The sequence below is a fragment of the Rhipicephalus microplus genome, chromosome X, assembly GCF_043290135.1.
Source record: "Rhipicephalus microplus isolate Deutch F79 chromosome X, USDA_Rmic, whole genome shotgun sequence".
Lineage (NCBI taxonomy): Eukaryota > Metazoa > Arthropoda > Arachnida > Ixodida > Ixodidae > Rhipicephalus > Rhipicephalus microplus.
This window is the reverse complement of record NC_134710.1, coordinates 474605088-474623636: the sequence shown is the minus strand read 5'-3', so window position 1 is coordinate 474623636 and position 18549 is coordinate 474605088. Positions and strand designations below refer to the sequence as shown.

At 43.3% G+C, this 18549-nt stretch overlaps 1 protein-coding gene across 3 annotated transcripts in view; it reads left to right on the top strand.

Moving 5' to 3' along the window:
* Positions 1-18549, top strand: part of wds (WD repeat-containing protein wds) — a 180005-nt gene that overhangs the window by 101447 nt on the left and 60009 nt on the right. For all 3 annotated transcript variants that reach the window (XM_075881426.1, XM_075881425.1, XM_037413056.2), the window contains one exon: positions 18204-18250. In XM_075881426.1, the coding sequence (XP_075737541.1) occupies positions 18204-18250 (47 nt within the window). The remainder of the gene's footprint in view (positions 1-18203; positions 18251-18549) is intronic.

Genomic DNA, 18549 nt, shown 5'->3' with positions numbered 1-18549 from the left:
CTTCACTCTCTGGATAAAAGGCAATTTCAACTGTGACACGAGCAATGCAATCTACTTGCTTCAATGCTCATTGTGTGACCTTCAATTGGTCAAACGGAGACAGCTTTCCGGTTGCGCTTCAATAATCACAGGTCACATGTCTTGTGCCTGCCTAGCCTTCCCCTGTCCAAACACCTTGCTACCCCAGGCCACTCTTTCGACAACATAACTGCCACAATACTCGAATGTGGTTTTAAATCGCACAACGAAAGGGAAGTTTGTGAATCTTTTCTTATTCATAAATTTAACGCCGTAGCGTCTGGAATAAACGAGAACACAGGGAGGCTTACGTTTTTACCGGCAAAACAGATAAATCAACCGCCGTAGCCCACATACACGTTTGTTCACTGCCGTGATTACGTTGCGGTGTCATTGGTGACACATTAGTTAGTTGACCAGAACGCATGCACACTCTGTTACCACATTGTGACATCAATGGTGATATTAAGCTCATGTATATTTCATTGACAACGAACGTAACTTAACATGGCATTGCCTTCTTTTATTGTTTCTATTCATTCACAAATGTTGCGATATCACAAGTGTCCATCATATTATTTGTATCTATGTTTTCAAGTCACCTTGCCCTATCATATTCTGTATAGGACACTGCTGCTCCGCTATCAACAAAATGCTGCGCATGTCTGAATATCTTTCTGTTAACATGTAGGTCAATGTTGCTAAGAGTGATTATTCACAATTGGGGGCCCCCATGCTATGTCCTTAAGAAGTGTGTGTTTGTGTAATATGCACGTATGCCCTGACGAAGGCCGGTCCCCGGCCGTAACGTTGGCAATGAAGCATCGTTTTTCGTTTGCTCGTTCGCTTCTTCTGGTGACTTATAACTCAACCCGAATCCAGGAAGACTTTCAATATATATATATGTGACGCTATGATGAATGGGAGACATGGCCTGGCTCATACGCCATGTTTATTCTAAAAGCACTTCTTCCTCCTCGGCTTCTACCAACCATCGCTACCTTCATACGTCACATGATTCCCCCTCCTCCCGGAAGAAGGCATGAGTTACAACTTACAAACAAGAAAAAGTAAACAAGGAGTGGCTTGAAAGTCACCAATGTCAAAATAAAGAGGTAGTCTCACAAATTTAAAAATGCATGTGTTGTCTTCTTCGTCGCTAAGACTTGAAGGGAGAGTGTGGCAGTCCGGTGATATCAATAAGAGATCTGGTGGGCGAGTCTGATGGTTGCGTCCTGGATAACACAAGAATGCTTTGGACGTGGAGACTGATGAAATAGCTGGCATTATTGCGAAGAGTGGACGCTGTTTGAAAGCGTTGCAGTAGATCGGTCTTCGGCGTCGCTGTCTTTGCTGAGTGCGTGCTCGTTGTCGTAAACTAATGGGATGGTGTCTGAATCCTTGCGTGGTGGAACTGGTGACTTCTTGTCTTGTTCGGTGTTTCCTGAGGTTTCGGAGCTGTAATCTTAGGTGCAGTCTTGATCTTTTGTGCCAAATGCGTTTCTGGCGCCGATCCCTTATGCGAAGATGCCTCGCTTCTTGAATTTGTTTTAAGGCGCTTGCTTTGCGTCGTCGTCCTAGTTGTTGTGTCCGTTGTAGTTCCTGGAGTTTGTGGAGTTGCCTTTGCGGAAATTGCTCGTCTTTTTGCGAAAGTTGGTCAGATGGGCATCTTTGAGGAACATTTGTCTGCTTTTCTTTGCATGGTGATTTGATCAGTAAATAGTCGATACTTGTTAGGGTGTCACGATTCGTGTCAGGCAATGGAGATAGTGTGCCAGAATTGACAGAAAAATCTGCTGAGGCTCTTGCAACGACATTCTTAATGGACGTTCCTGGCACAGGGAAGTGCTTGAAAGTTGATCCTTCCGAGCCTCCTGTGTCGATTGGGCTCTCAGGTGGCTGGGAACTCGACGGCGACACTGCGAGAGGATTGGTTTGGTCAGATTTTACTTGGGGCTGTTTCTCTGTATCCGCACCTTGGGAGATAAGCTGTTCTGATGCATGAATGAGGACGGTTGGCCCTAGGCTTGGCTGAGTATATTCGGAGTTCCGCAGCTCTATCCCAACCGTAGTGGGTTACAACTTACAAACAAGAAAAAGTAAACAAGGAGTGGCTTGGAAGTCACCAATGTCAAAATAAAGAGGTAGTCTCACAAATTTAAAAATGCACATGTTGTCTTCTTCGTCGCTAAGACTTGAAGGGAGAGTGTGGCAGTCCGGTGATATCAATAAGAGATCTGGTGGGGGAGTCTGATGGTTGCGTCCTGGATAACACAAGAATGCTTTGGACGTGGAGACTGATGAAATAGCTGGCATTATTGCGAAGAGTGGACGCTGTTTGAAAGCGTTGCAGTAGATCGGTCTTCGGCGTCGCTGTCTTTGCTGAGTGCGTGCTCGTTGTCGTAAACTAATGGGATGGTGTCTGAATCCTTGCGTGGTGGAACTGGTGACTTCTTGTCTTGTTCGGTGTTTCCTGAGGTTTCGGAGCTGTAATCTTAGGCGCAGTCTTGATCTTTTGTGCCAAATGCGTTTCTGGCGCCGATCCCTTATGCGAAGATGCCTCGCTTCTTGAATTTGTTTTAAGGCGCTTGCTTTGCGTCGTCGTCCTAGTTGGTGTGTCCGTTGTAGTTCCTGGAGTTTGTGGAGTTGCCTTTGCGGAAATTGCTCGTCTTTTTGCGAAAGTTGGTCAGATGGGCATCTTTGAGGAACATTTGTCTGCTTTTCTTTGCATGGTGATTTGATCAGTAAATAGTCGATACTTGTTAGGGTGTCACGATTCGTGTCAGGCAATGGAGATAGTGTGCCAGAATTGACAGAAAAATCTGCTGAGGCTCTTGCAACGACATTCTTAATGGACGTTCCTGGCACAGGGAAGTGCTTGAAAGTTGATCCTTCCGAGCCTCCTGTGTCGATTGGGCTATCAGGTGGCTGGGAACTCGACGGCGACACTGCGAGAGGATTGGTTTGGTCAGATTTTACTTGGGGCTGTTTCTCTGTATCCGCACCTTGGGAGATAAGCTGTTCTGATGCATGAATGAGGACGGTTGGCCCTAGGCTTGGCTGAGTATATTCGGAGTTCCGCAGCTCTATCCCAACCGTAGTGGGCGAGTGAGGCATGAGGTGAGCGTTGTGAGCGATGAAACAGCGAAGTGATGTAAAACCAGGATGCGGGCCAAGTCTGCGAGATGGGGAGTAAGTTGCTCCAATGCGTGGAGACTGATTTTCACTCTTTTTGTCATCTTGGTGTTGTTTGGTATTTTCCCCATGTGTCAGCTGGTCTACCATGAACAAGGCGTCCTTATGACACAAATAGTGACCGTTAGGAGCCTTTGAAGAGCTGCGTCGTAGAAAACCAGGTGGTGGACCATGTATGCGAGACGAAGCATGCAAGGCATCAGTAGGGTGAGCGACGTCTCGTGTCGTATGTTGGTGCCACGACTTTGGAAATGCCGAATTTCGTGCACAAGGGAGCTGCGCTTGACGGTTGGGTTTTTCCCAATATACGTATGACCTTCTGTAAGTAAACGCATGTGCCACTTCGTCTTGAGGCGCTTGTCGATTCGCACTGGACTTTCGAATGCTTGAAGACTGCTTAGGAAATTGACGATAGTGTGCAGTTGTCTCTAGATGGTTGGCAATGAGTAAGTCTTGGTCATAGTCATTAAAACGGGTAATCATCTCCTCTTTGATTTTTTGCCATGACTCATCGTTCTGGAATATGTGAATTAGGTAAAATTTGAATGCTTCACCGGTGACGTAGTCGCTAAAGTTCGTAACCATCTCCCGTTCCGACCAAGATGCAGCGGTAGCGTGGAGTTCGAACAGGTTAAACCAGTCCTGTACGGGTTCGTCGTCCGCTGATCCGGTGTACTTGGGGATGTCGAGGTCAGCCGATGGTTCTGTCATGGTGCTGGTCGTTGTCCTCCTAGGCGATAATTCGGTAGTCAATGTATGGTCAGGGTGTCTTCTGGGGAACTGCGTCGATGATAAGTGACTGATGAAGGGGCAGGCAGGTCTCCATCCCGCCGACTCATGTGACGCTATGATTGGGAGACGTGGCCTGGCTCATACGCCCACTGACGCGCCTGCTCAGCAAAGACGCCACCTGGAATTGGGATGCGGAGTGTGAACTGGCTTTCACTCAGCTCAAGAAATGCGTGACAGAAGAGCCAATCCTTAACATCTACGATGCCACTAAGCTTTGTGTGCTATACTGCGATGCATCCAATAGAGGTATCGGCGCCGTCTTGAAGCAGGCTGATGATGAAGGTAGAGAGCAACCGATCGCATACCATTCACGGAAGTTACTTAAACACGAAATTAATTACGCCATCACAGAACTCGAATGTTTGGCAATTATCGACGCCATCGATAAATGGCACTGCTATCTACACGGGAAACCTTTCACTGTGATCACAGATCACGCAGCGTTGCAATGGCTTAAAAGCATCAAGAATCCCCGAGGCCGACTTTTCCGGTGGTCCCTGAAACTCTCCATGTACGACGTGAACATCAAACACCAAAAGGGCATTGACAACATTGAAGCTGATGCACTATCTCGAAGCCCGGTAGTTCAACTCCTATCTGCTGAGCAACTGCGAGAGCATGACAACGACAAACCACCCGGAAAGCATACCATTGAGAACGGACTGAGTATAGGGACACGCAGGGGAATACGAAAAATCTATGTGCCTTTTGCCCTCCGAGCTTCTCTTCTCCAAAAAGCTCATGACGCTTTCGGTCATGTCGGGGTAAAGAAGACGCTGCGGCTTCTCTCTCCACAGTACTATTGGCCCGACATTATCACCGACGTGAGCGAGTACATACGCCACTGCGATACCTGCCAGCGCTGCAAGAAACCGAAGAACAAGCGATTTGGTTCCTTGGAGTCTTTGCCACCAGCGGAGCAACCGTTTGATCTTCTGGCCATGGACACTATTGGAGGTTTTGGCAACTACGGCTCATACAAAAGATTCATTCACTTAGCCGTTGATCATGCCACCCGTTATGTCTGGGCTTTCGCACACAAGAATGAGACTTGCGACGCGTACATCTCTTGCCTGAAGAGTATTTTCGCTGCTGGAAAGCCGCGGAAGTTCCTTTCCAATTGCGGCACAGGATTCACTGCCGGCAAATTTAAGCAGTTCCTCAAGCACAACAATATTCATCAGCTTTTAACAAGCTCACAACGGCCACAGTGTAATGGCCTAAACGAGCGCACTAATCAGACGATCGTTACTCGCCTCCGATGCAAGATCAACGATGAACCCCGAAAACCGTGGCCGCGTCTCCTTTCGGACGTTGTCGACGAGTGCAATAGAACACCTCACGAAGTCACAGGCTACCCACCCTGCTTTCTTATGTATGGCACACCATCATATCCCTATCTTCTTCCAGGCGTTACCGAAAATCTGCAGGAAGCTCGTACAAACGCAGTCCGCAATTCAGTAGCATATCACGAGAAAAACAAGATCATATATGACAAGAAGTTCCTTCCATTAGAGCTTCAAGTGGGAGACTTTGTTCTATATGAAACACCCTGGCACCCGAACCGCGGCAAACTCAGCGCAATCATGGAAGGACCCTATACGATCATACGCAAGATTTCGGCAGTTAACTACGAGATCGACCGCAGGGTGGATTTACTCGGTCGCCAGACTGACATCGTTCATGTCGGGAGACTTAAAACTATATCATCGGCCCCTGCACCTACGTCTCTCTCGGGGGAGGGGGGAAGCGTGTGACGAACCACACGAGAACGGTGTGGTGGAATGGTAGATAAGGAGGAAGACGAAGAAAAATAAATGGTTCATCGTACAGCCATCACGCCTCCTGCGTCATAGATATATATATATATATGTATATATATATATATATATATATGTACATATATATATATATATATATATATATATATATATATATATATATATATATATATATATATATATATATATATATATATATATATATGCACAAGTACAAGCAATCAAGTCACACGTCCCTGCCCCATTAACAATTTCTGTGAAATGCCAATTAGAATGGCTGCAATTTGTACGTGGTACATCTTTCATCCTAGTACGTCAGATTTAATATATATTTGAGACCTCATACTGTCGAAAATGTCAAATATACATTAGGCACTTATAATAAAAAGACACGCTATACTCAGCTTTGCTAACGGCAGACGTTCGGCGCAGAGCTACCTAGCATTTTTTTTGTGTGTGGGGATGTGGGAGGGGGGTTAAGGGTGTGCTCCTAATAAGCATGAAAAATTTCGGGGTGGAGTGGGTTTAGATTACCTCCCTCTCCCCCCTATACTTATGGCCTGCTGGTTCAGTGTGCTTTGGACAAGGTATTTTAATACTCCCAATAATTTTGATTGCTAAAATCTCCAATGTCAAGTTCCCTCTAACGCATTAGCAGCTGTTTTAGACCACGCGCTTCTGCAGATTCTCACAGTACATGAGTACTTTGAAGCACATCTAACTTCAGGTAACGTGTGTAATAATGCCAAGACTACCAAGGCCTTACTGTGCCGATCAGGTATTTTTTGTCATAGCTTTCATACTTATAGTAACCGTTCTAATGGTTTAACCTCAAGAAAATAAACAATTTTCGATGTCTCACAAGGGCTTTTATAAAGCTGAAATTCAGTACTTAGGCGTGTCAACCCTCAAGGGTTGTGACAGCATGTGCTAGATACAAATGATTGCCAGACACAAAGAAATCTGCATCAATAAAGCCCGCCGGGGAAGCCAAAGCACATAGAAGTTCATGCGCGCTACGCTTTAAGTACTAATCGACTGCAGCACCGCTGCTACGGTCAACGCGGAAGGCATATGACGACGAGGCATGTTCATGCCACTCAACAGTTCTAGTACACTCTAGTTTTGGCACCTGATGCAGGAGCCTTGTTCACAATAAAAGCCATAAGTAGAGCACAGCGTATTTAAAGAGACACTAAGGAGCATAATGAATCCCCACACATTTAGTTGTCTGTATGTGTGGGGATTCTGCATGTAGGCATGATGCTAGCTTCTTTTTTACAGCAAAAGCTGTTATGAGATCAGAACATGGGTCACGCGCGACGCCGTAGTTGTCCGCCACCGCCGCTGGTGTCTGTAACCAGTATTGAAAAAAAAAAAAAACTGCAAATAAAAAAACACTAAGGACACAATGGGGCTCGAACCCGGTTCCGCTGCATGCCAGCCCAGTATTCTACCTCTGAGCCACGACGGTGCTTGGGACTTATTGGCAAACTTGCCTTAGGCAGGCTTGTCAAGAAAGGAATTGCATTAATGTGAGTAATAAAGCATTTTAGACCGTCCAAGAAACAGCCAGGCGTCACACAATGCGAATAGCGGAACGAGTTGGTGGTCCAATGCTCCAACCCACTACAAAAGCTTGTTGTTTATCACCTAATAACTGTGGCACATACCCACTTCAGGCGTAATTCCTCATTGTCGTCAGCCACTGCCTGAGTAAGTGGCACAAAATTTTTTGCAAGTGTTTAGAAAAATGACGAAGGATAACATAGTGAATGCCTGCATACTACCCAAAAAATATGAATATTAATGCTGTAGTGGGTACCCAGCAAGTGTGCTTGCAGCAGTTACCCAATGAGTGTTTAGAACAGACTCTGAAACGCTGCTCTTCTAGCTTTCGCTGTGACTGTGCTGCGCCTGCCGCGCAGGCCTGGCGTTTTTTTTTTGGGGGGGGGGGCAAAGCATGTGCGCTTGACCAGTCAATTTGATCACCTTACACCTGTAGTTTCCACATGTTGAGCGAGGGCTTCCAGGCCACATGTCGTTTCATGACATAATGTTTGTGTTGTTTAACTTTTCTTGGAATCACCGGTTTAACCATTGTACTGGTTGTCACAATCATGGCAGCCTATGGTGTAAACAAGATTATAGAAATTTCTGCTCGGCAGCATGTCCTTCACATAGCTTCACATAGCATTCCCTAGCTTCGATATTGCCACATGACATCTTCATGTCTGTTTCTTCTATATATCACACAGCATATCTGACTTTCGAGCTGCAAAAAAATACTCACTCAGGTAAATTCGTGCATGTTTCTCTTCCCCATGATTTCCGCTTGGCTTGAAGGCCTTCTTGTTAGGCAAGAACTGCCATCAATGGAGGGTTGTCGAGCTATGTCGTGCCTTTTATTTATGTTATTGTTGGTGATGAAACGACAAACATCCTCGGCTACACAATTATGGCTGGTAGCTCACTTTTCAAGTGTGGCATTGGGTACCTTTACCTAAATTTCTCGCTTCTGTTTCTTGAGGTGAGATTTTGTTGTTAAATCTGTAATTATTTTTAGCCTCATGTCTATAGGAGAGTATGTTATCTAAGGTTTCGATGATTCATCTATTGAATCGAGAAAGCTGTTGTGACTGGACAGATTCCTTCTTGCAGGGGTGCAACAGCTGCACTAATTGCACCAATTTGATACAATTCGTCATTCGTGTGCTGAGCTGCTCTAAGACCATGAAATTTGCTGAAGTTGTGCCACACTGCACCAAAATGCCCGACCATCTTCAAAATTCTCCCAATTGGGCTAATTTCAGTAAGAAATGTAGTCACGTCAGCCACTTGTAGTTTGCCTCATCAATGGATCGAGGCGCACAAACAATACTCACGAAATGCGATTGACCAGATAAAGTAACTACGCCGCCCGCCAATCTGTTCGCTGACCGCACCAGATCTTTATCGGTGGGACGATGCAACATTAAAACAAAAATGCGTTGCCATAGCAAGCAACACTTCGTGGGAAATATAAATTTCGTAGTCTGCGAATGTGGCTATGGCATGTCAGGGACTAAAGCTGGAAGTGCATGCCGATGTTACTGCATGTGAACAAATTCGATGTGCTGAGAATGCAGACGTTACCGGCTACCATGATAGTTGCCGTAGCAAAGGCGCATGCAATGGATATCTGGTGCCGTCACCAGGCCAATGGTGCGCGAACCGCTTTTACGTTAGTCAAACGCGCCTTACAAGCGAGCCGAGTTGTGTGTAGCGGTTCGAAAATTTATTCGCCTAAACCACTACAGAACGCCGCTTAAGCCACCTTCACTGCAGTACACCAATGGTCTGCAGAAAAGTATCTTAAGATTTGAAATGGTTGTTAGCATTATTCAGGGAAGAGAGCACAGTTTGCTCAGTTACTCATGCATGTGTACGCGGCCTAATTGTAAGTACTAATATGATCGCTTACATCAAAAAAAAGTTGCTGGCTATTATTTGGAGCGCTGTATGACACCTCTGCAGTCCTAAAAAATCAAAGAAAATGGAGCACCAGTTTTCTTTTTCTTGTTTGCCACGTGTACTCAGTTTTACGAATCTCCCAAATCTCAAGGTCGCCAGCTTTGCAGATCCACATTTGAGTTCTCAGAGGCTGTCAAAGGATTTGACAGGCATGGCAAATGCTAATGTGGGCTTCATCATAGTTTGCTGAGGCGGTTGGTTCAAAACACTACTTTTATTGAAATAGAAGCGCTCATATTCTCTCTATGTGGTATAAGGAATGTTGAATGGTTTGTTCATTTTTTTTTCTAAATGCAAGCTTTCTTTTTCATACTGCTTCAAATTTAGTCTCGTGATAAAAAAATGAATGTTTTTCCCCGTAACCTGCTCCAAATTTAGATCTTAGTGCTCCAAAAGTAACCTTTCACTGCATAAAAAATTGCTCCAAATTCTGTTCCAGTTGTAGCACCCATGTTCTTGCCACCACGTATCTTTAAAACATTGGCTCTTTGAACACCACCGCCAGTTTTCATTGCAGGTGTCTGACTTTCGTCGTGCTCGGAGCCCAGAGAAATAAAATACCAAAATGTGTGCCCTCGTAGTAAAAAAGAAAGAAAGAAAAACTTCACTACAAAACTGCGCGAAAAATCGACAAGAAACAGAGAAGGCACACACACAAGCGCAGACTAGCAACTGACAGTTTATTGAAAGAAAACACTTATATACCTAAAGAAAAACATGACGTGAAAGATTGATATCTCTGTTTCTTGTCGATTTTTCGCGCAGTTTTGTAGTGATGATTTACCAACTCGCCCAGCGTTCAGTACTCTAAAGAAAAACTTGCAGTACGGCTCCGTTCTTGCCACATTGTCGCTAGTCATTGTCAAGGCAAGTTGCGCAGGATACGCTAGTAGTTATTCTTTTTTTTTGATGATAAGTAGATTTTAAAGTTGTGCAAAGATCAATAGTGAATATAGCAGTCCAGGCTAATCCAAACCAATTCACATCCTAAGTGGCCTGGGCTGTATCCATTAAAGTGAACTAGAATATACTCCAGTGGCAGAACCGGCCAGGCTCCCGCGTCCACCTTCTACACGGATGCCACGAGGGGCTACCACTTTTACGTTTCTTAGCAGCTTTTGATGCGTTGTCGAGCTATCGCGGGATTCTTCAAACTTTCAGTAGCTGTATTTTTAACTCATTAGTTTGCTTTCTGGCTCTTTTGAATATCAAGCAGCCAACTTGCTCACTGCCTGGCTCAGAGGTATATTTTAGCCGAATGTACTAACTTTTTTAATATTTGCCGCACGCGTTCAAAACATTCTGAACACGTGTGTTAAATATGTTTACTTATTCTATATGAGTGCGTATTTTTCAGAAATTTTTTTTTTTGACTGGAGTGTTTGTTTCCAGTGCACAGAGTTTTTCAAACAGACGTGACGGTCATGGAATTTGCTTTTAGTCATCATGGAAAAGATCAAAAAGTCAGGGAGTTTTATTGGCCATGAGGTTAACGTGCAAGCAGGCGTACTCCTTGTACAGGGCACTTAAGAACGTGCAATCTTCATGAGACCAGGTCGAAAAATAGTAGTTACTACGTCTGGGGAACGACGCTGCTCGATTCTTGGTCGGAAACTTGGTATGCATCTTGACTATCACTCGATTAGGGCAGCCGCAATAACGTTCGCTCCTCTGTGCACAAAAGAACCGGGCTTGTCTAAAACAGGGCAGATAGTAGCCTTAATAGCACTAGCTATGCAATTACTGGTTATGTATTTTATGCCTCTTATGCTCAGTACATAGATTTTTATTGCAATTGTGTTGTACTTTCATCCTGATCTTTACCGTAACTTGTGCTACCATTGCAGTTTTGCACAGTTCCAGATTGCTTGGCTTAAAGCTGCTTGGCAGGAGTATACAGGGTGCCAAGCTAACTTTGGCCAGTTTAAAAATATGCCACTGCACTCTATGACAGCACAACCAAATGCATGTTGCTGAATTTTCTCTCTTCCGTGTATTCGTAATCCCCATGACAAATGGATGGAGGTGTTGGTGTTGGGTAACGAAGCGCTATACAACGGAGCTTCGCAATGGTCGTCAAATCGGAGTTCCTGTGATAGAACATGAGACTGATTCCACGGCCACTTCTCCATTGGCTTCAGCAATGCCTGCACCATTTACGGCAATGCCTGAACCAGCCCCAATCCCAACCACATACGTGCTGACGCATCCGAAGCACTTAGGAACGTACTGCTGTACAGACGAAGTTGACATCGACGATGGGATAGCTGACTATGAACGTACCAGTGCGCTCACCTGATATGACTTGACTCTCATGCTGGCCAACATGTTGTTTTACCTGGAAGGCACGGCTAAGGTGTGGTACGAGAATCATGAGGAGTAGATCGGCTGTTGGGACACGTTCAAACAGAAGCTTCGCGACTTATTTGGAAAGCCCATAGGTCGAAAGGCGGAGTCATCCCCACTGCCTCATAACAGTATCATAGAGTTACACTATGTTTTTTGTTCTCTTCAATTGCTTAATTAGGCACGTTGAAGCTGGGCGAAGAAATTCTGATGAAAAAGTTTCAGATCGATTTGCAAAACATCTTATGAGATAGTTTTTAACTTTCTACCTATGAAGTATTGATGTTTTTTCTGCTTACCACAGATGCCTGCAATACACACAAAAAGACCACGGGACATGCCTGCTGGCACACACATGCATGCTGTGATCCTATTTTTCTCTAACATTCCACATACAAACGATGTGCTTCCATCATGGTAGCTCATTACAGTGCTTCGCGGGCATCTGTATTAACAGCGCCAATACTTTAAGGGGACCTGTGACATAAAATGAGCATGTTTTTTTCATCACTTTTCTTGAACTGTGGAATGCACCGATATCGGGGTGCTAGTGGCAGCGCCAAAAATAAAGCTGTGACAATTTTCATTTCTACAGAGAAACCACACTGTTTTCGGACTACAGCGACACACAGCAGCTATTTTTGTGATCGGCAGTGATACTTTACCTCGTGGGAGTGATGACAGGCCGTATGTTTTGACTGGTTCAGCGCGCGAGTTCTATTCATATGGTTATGATAGGCCACGCTATAGAGTACTATGATTCATGACAGCATTTTGTGTACTTCCTTAGATGCAAATGGATTTCTGTTTTTAAGTACGAAAGCGTGAAAGCAATTGCATAACAATGCTATGAGTATTGCACAAGTGCCACCATGGGGTGAGTCGTTCGGTACGTCTCTGTGAGAGGCGCGTGGTGATTGGAAGCGGCCTGCGATGTCGGTGGGAGAGTGAAATGCGAAAAGGGAAATTTTTTTCTCGTCAGTGTTTTGAAGTTTGAAAGGTAATAGTGTCTGTTACCGTACACAGATATCAATCATTATTTTTGCCTTCATCCCAGTATTCAGCGCTGCACGAACTCCAGCGGTGCAGAATTCAGACGAAAAAGTGTTACAGGGCCCCTTTAATAAATGAAAAGTAAAAAATTGTCAAATGGGAGGTTATGTGAACTGATTTATAACTTTTTCAATAGAATTGTTTGCCCGGTTTCGTTGCCTTAAAAGTTAGTGCCTAATTAAGCAATTAGGCAGAACACAAGAATAGTGCCACTCACTGTATGCAATTGTAACCAAAATGCATTTGGTCACATTGTTGTGAAGTGTGGGGGTGTAGTTTTGAACTCTGGCCAGAAATAGCTGGGGCACCATGTATAACCTATCGCAACGATTTCGCCTTGGCACGGGAACTTCTTAGCATATGTATTGGTTGATAGCAGTGGTGTGTACATTTAAATGTTTGTAGGATGATGACTGCTCTAAAGCTTCCTTTCAGTCTACTAAAAAAACTACAGATTTGTTGCTACAATGTTGCTCCAAAATAATTATTGGCTGCTCGAAACCTAGTTGAAAACGGCAAAATTCCTGCTCCAAAGCTGCACCAAAACAGCCATTTTTGATGCTCCCAGCTCTCCTTCAAAACAAAGTCAGCTTGCACCCCAAAATGAGCAGTCTGAAGTGGGAGCTTAATCTCAGTCAATGAATATTTTTAATACAGTAAAGCTCATTAATACACATCTCATGGGTTTGGAAATATTCGAATTAGCTTTCAATAACAAGTTATTGAAAGTACGATGAAAGTATCATGTGTATTAGGTCTATACACTTTCATTTTTTTTGCGAACACGTAAATCCTGTACCTGTTTTGCGTAAAAGGGGTATAAGAACTGTAATTTTTGGCACTTGCGGCTTTGTTTACTTTGTGTCTGTGACTCAAGATCTCCCTAACTAATTCAAGACTTGGTTATCTGAAATTCATTGCCATTGTTACCATAAAGTACAGTTTGTGCTGATGACGATGACAGTGCAGACTGTGTCTACTTAGTTCGTTTGTCTCACGAATGCAGTTTTGGCACCTTTGCTAGTACATTTGCGGTGCTTTGCACTCTGCACACTCTGAGAATTGCCCAAATTAACCAATGAGAGTTTGATGTCATTGAACGATGCATATAAATAGGGATGAGAGAACACGCCCGAGTGATACAATTTTCTGAACAGGTGTCAAATTAAAGGAACACAAAAGAGCAATACACTTTTTTATGTATTAGTAAAGTGCAATTTTGCAATTCGGAAAACACCACCTTACTGCGACACGACATTATAAATAAACTGAGGCGAACACGCGGAAAAAAAAAAAAAAACTGAGGCAGAGACACCACTTTAAGATTCCCGTACCAAACACTGTAACGCCATAAATTTTAAAGGTGTATACTGGGTCCTACGTAGCTTCTAATCTATAAAATTGAAATACACTCTAATCTATAGGTGCCATAGACTTGCCATATTGTCACGGGGTCGTGACTTCGACGAAGGCAGGGAGGACGTGTCCAAAATGAAATGGTTTATTTGGCTCAACTTGTGGCTGGTAAATGGAAAGTCCAATTACATCAATACACACTGGCACTAGTAGTGGCAAACAGAGTGTTGGCTGTCAATCAACTGACAAGTGGTGAAGTGCGACAGTATTTATACATGTGCCGTCGAATAATCCATTGTTATCGCTAGTGGCCACGTAAGCTCCAGAATAATCTTAATGTTTCCGTTGCGCACATAATCTCCTTTAGTCCCGAAGCTTCTCGAACCCTGCAGGTAGGGTTTCCGCTGAACATTACTTACAGTGTAATGGTGCGATAACAAAACTTGAGGAAAGATTGTGGCAATATTAAGTTTCAGAAAATTTCATTGAGCCAATGTGGGGAAAATACAAAAAATACATTGTGGAGTTTCTTATGTCACACGATACGAAATTTTAAAATGAAACTTCAACCTTGATATTGTCCACTAATAATGAACTTATGACAGCGAAACTTTGGATATTAGAGTTGTCAGAGTGCAGTTTATCATTCTATAACTACTCATTGTTTCTCTTTAGTGTCCCTTGAACTAGCTTTCTTTGTATAAGTACTCTAAGATTGCAATTTGCCATAGATGTAAAATCTATATCTAAAATAGCAGTTGTCAGTCGGACTTTTAAGATCTTCACCTACTAAAACAGGACACCGCATTTCAAAATGAATGTGGCTGCATGCCTGAACCGTAATCAAAGCCACATAGTAAACAGTGGACATCACAAAGCAGGGTATTGTGGCTGTTCATTTTCCACAATTTTCTTTTACATCACAAATGCTCAATACATGGAATGGGCATATTTTTACTGTGCCATGTTGCTTTGAGGTGACTACATACAAGCTTATGACAAGAGAAAATAAAACATCGTGTGAATACTTCAAGGGCTGTTTGAAACTATTTTTGCTATGTGGCTTTAGACTTCATCAGCACTGAGGAGATGTGTTGAGCAACATTTAAATTTTTCCGCAAATGTTTGCCGTAGTATGCGTCATATGTTCAGTATGAGGCTGGACATTGTAGCAAGTATTTTCACATCAAGCTGATTGCATAAAGCCTTTTCACTGGTGGCAATTATATCAGTTATATCAGCTTGTGACAGCCCCCATGAGGGCGTGCAGTACTAGTGCAAACGTAATAGACCTGTTTTTTTGCAGTGATCAAACGCTTGCTTCCTCTGTTGTTACAGTACCAGGTATTAGTGATCACGAAGTTGTCTGTGTTGAAATGTGCTTAGCTGTAGCTCAACAACGAGCTTCGGGGCCCAGAAAGGTGTTTTTATATGAAAAAGGAGACTACGCTTCTATTTCAACAAAACTAGACGCTTATTTACCCGAGTTTCAAGAACTATGATCGGGTTCTGACATGAATGGCTTGTGGAATGAGCTAAAAACAAAACTGTTATCTCTAACTCAAACTTTTGTACCACCGCGAGTCATATCAGCCAAACAACGAAATGATAAACCATGGCTAAATAAGGAACTCCGAGTGCTCATAAACAAAAGAGATCATCTCTATCACAAATGTTGTCACACGTCAGACCTTGAAACTACAGATGAAAAGTCAGATGAAACTACTTGGTAAGAAGATAACCAAAGATCTGAGGAAAGCAGAGAGAGCATACTTGAGTGATCTGAGTATTAAGGTGAAAACTAACCCAAAACTCGTCTGGAAATATGTTAAAAGAAAGACAAAGGTTCCTGGTGGTATTCCTGATATAAACGATGGTACTAAATACTTGTCGGACAGTACAAGTAAAGCTGTATGCTTTAACCGGTACTTTCAGTCTGTGTTTTCGGTTTCGTCAGCGGTTCAAACTACAATGTGCAACACAGTAACGTTATCGGAAATGGCGGAGTTAGAAGTTTCAGAACAAGGTGTTGCATCTCTTTTAAAAAACCTTTGTGCGAACTCAGCATCAGGGCCAGATCAAATCTCAAACTTCATTTTAAAGAACTGTGCCCTTTCAATAAGCCCATTTCTTATAGCTGTGTTCAGAAATTCTTTATCGCAGGGTGCATTACCTGATGACTGGAAACGAGCAAATGTAATTCCTATTTTCAAGAGTGGTGACAAGTCAAGTACTTGCGACTATCGGCCCATTTCGTTAATGTGTGTGTCCTGTAAGACACTTGAGCATATTATATTCTCGAACTTGGCAAAGCATCTTCAGACTAACAATTTTTTCTGTCCAACACAGCACGGTTTCCGGAAAGGGTTTTCCTGCGATACGCAACTTGTAGAATTTACATATGACATCGCCACAGCATTAAATTCCGGTAGCCAAATTGATTGCATTTTTTTAGACTTTAGCAAGGCTTTTGACACTGTTACACACTCGCTCCTTTTACTGAAATTATCGTGTCTCAATATATCTGCTAACACACTGGCATGGCTACAAGCTTATCTCTCATGCAGGAAACAATGCACCATCATAGATGGCACATCGTCACATGTAGATGTCATTTCAAGAGTGCCACAAGGCTCTGTCCTGGGGCCGCTTCTCTTTTTGATGTATATCAATGATCTTGCTGAATGCGCGGACAGTCAAGTGAGGTTGTACGCAGATGACTGCTGCACATATCGTGAAATTAAGTGCACTCAAGATTCCGAACAACTGCAGAAAGACCTTGACTCAGTAATAACATGATGCAGTACGTGGAAAATGCAGCTTAACGTGTCAAAGTGCTGTGTCGTTAGGTTTACCAAGAAAAAACAGCCTTTTATCACAAATTACTTTATGGAAAGGATACCATTATTCGTAGTAAATGAGTACAAGTATCTTGGCGTTATCATCAACAGCACACTATCGTGGAATGATCATGTTCGCATGGTATCAGTTAAAGCCAGTCGCGTGCTGAACTTCCTACGCCGCAATTTCAGATCCGGCCCCTGTGTTCTTAAACAAGTTCTTTACGTGTCAAATGTACGCCCGATTTTAGAATATGCTTGCGCTGCCTGGGACCCGGCCACAAAGTTAAATATTGATGCATTGGAGCGCATTCAAAAACGTGCCGCCCGGTTTGTGACGGGTGATTACGGCTTCACCAGAAGGTCTAGCGAAATTGTTAGTTCACTTGGTTGGCCGTTACTCTCCTCAAGGCGTAAATATATCAGGCTATGTCTTTTCTACAACCTAATAAACGACAAAACTGGGATCGATAAAAACAAATACATCAGACCACCAACATACATCTCATCACGATGGGACCATCCTTTGAAAGTGTGTGAATATATGTGCCGAACATGAACGTATGCAAATACTTTTTTTTCTAAAGCTATTCACGAATGGAACAGTCTTCCAAAAAACATTGTGACTGTCCCTTGCACAGCGTTTCCTTCCCTTTTAAAGGAGTATATGGTCACACAATGATATTGTATGCTGTGATTTGGGTATTTTTGATTTGTTTTTATTTTTTGAGTGCCGTTCAATTCAACTTGTCCCCACTGATTTAAATGTACTTTGAATTTGTAAACCCCCTACAACAATGCCCCCAGAGGGTGCTGTAGGTATAAGTATATATAAATAAAAGTATAAATAAATAAATTGCCCGCAATTTAGGCAAGAGCAAAGCTGATGCAGTCTAAAAACTGTGTTGCTTGTGAGCCTCTGCTGCATTTCAAGATAAATAATTTGAAATGCTGGGTATCATACTTTCAAACTTTAAAAGCCATTAATTCTTGTTTGTATAAATTTTATGTTGGTAGATACTTAGCCAGTTGAAAAAATGAGGTGCATAAAAGAAACTGTGTTAACAAGTAGTCGGTACCAGTGAAATGGTGCTGTTCATGTTATTCAGTATATTTTGACCGCAGTGCATTCTGTGTAAAATGGTCACTGACATCATGCCAGCCTCGTGTTGGCCAGGTTCAGGCATATTGCTTCTTATGTTGCCTGTGTTCTGTGGTGTGAAGCTTGTGGGTGGTTCACTAGGGCATGCATATGATAGCGCAGGTGACAGACTAGACTGTATTTGAGATATGTTTTTTTTTCTTGCAGCCGCATTTGGGACACAGCGTCAGGCCAGTGCTTGAAGACGCTGATAGGTGAGTGCTTCGAGTGTTTATAAGGCAGCATGCAGTATGTGCAATTACCATAAAATGCTGAGGAAGTGCCCCCATCCCACCCCAAGTTGAAGGATAATCTGACCAGATTTGGGAGGCACAGTGCTTGCTCGATCCCGGAACGGTCGTTGGCACCTATTTGGTGCGCGTTTCAGATCTCCCCAAAAAGGCAGGGGAGCGGTTGCTTGGCATTTTACGGTACTTATATATTATAGTAAACTCCTGTTAAGACACTCTGTTCAGATCTATTCTTGCTTAAACCGATAAACACGGGAATGTTT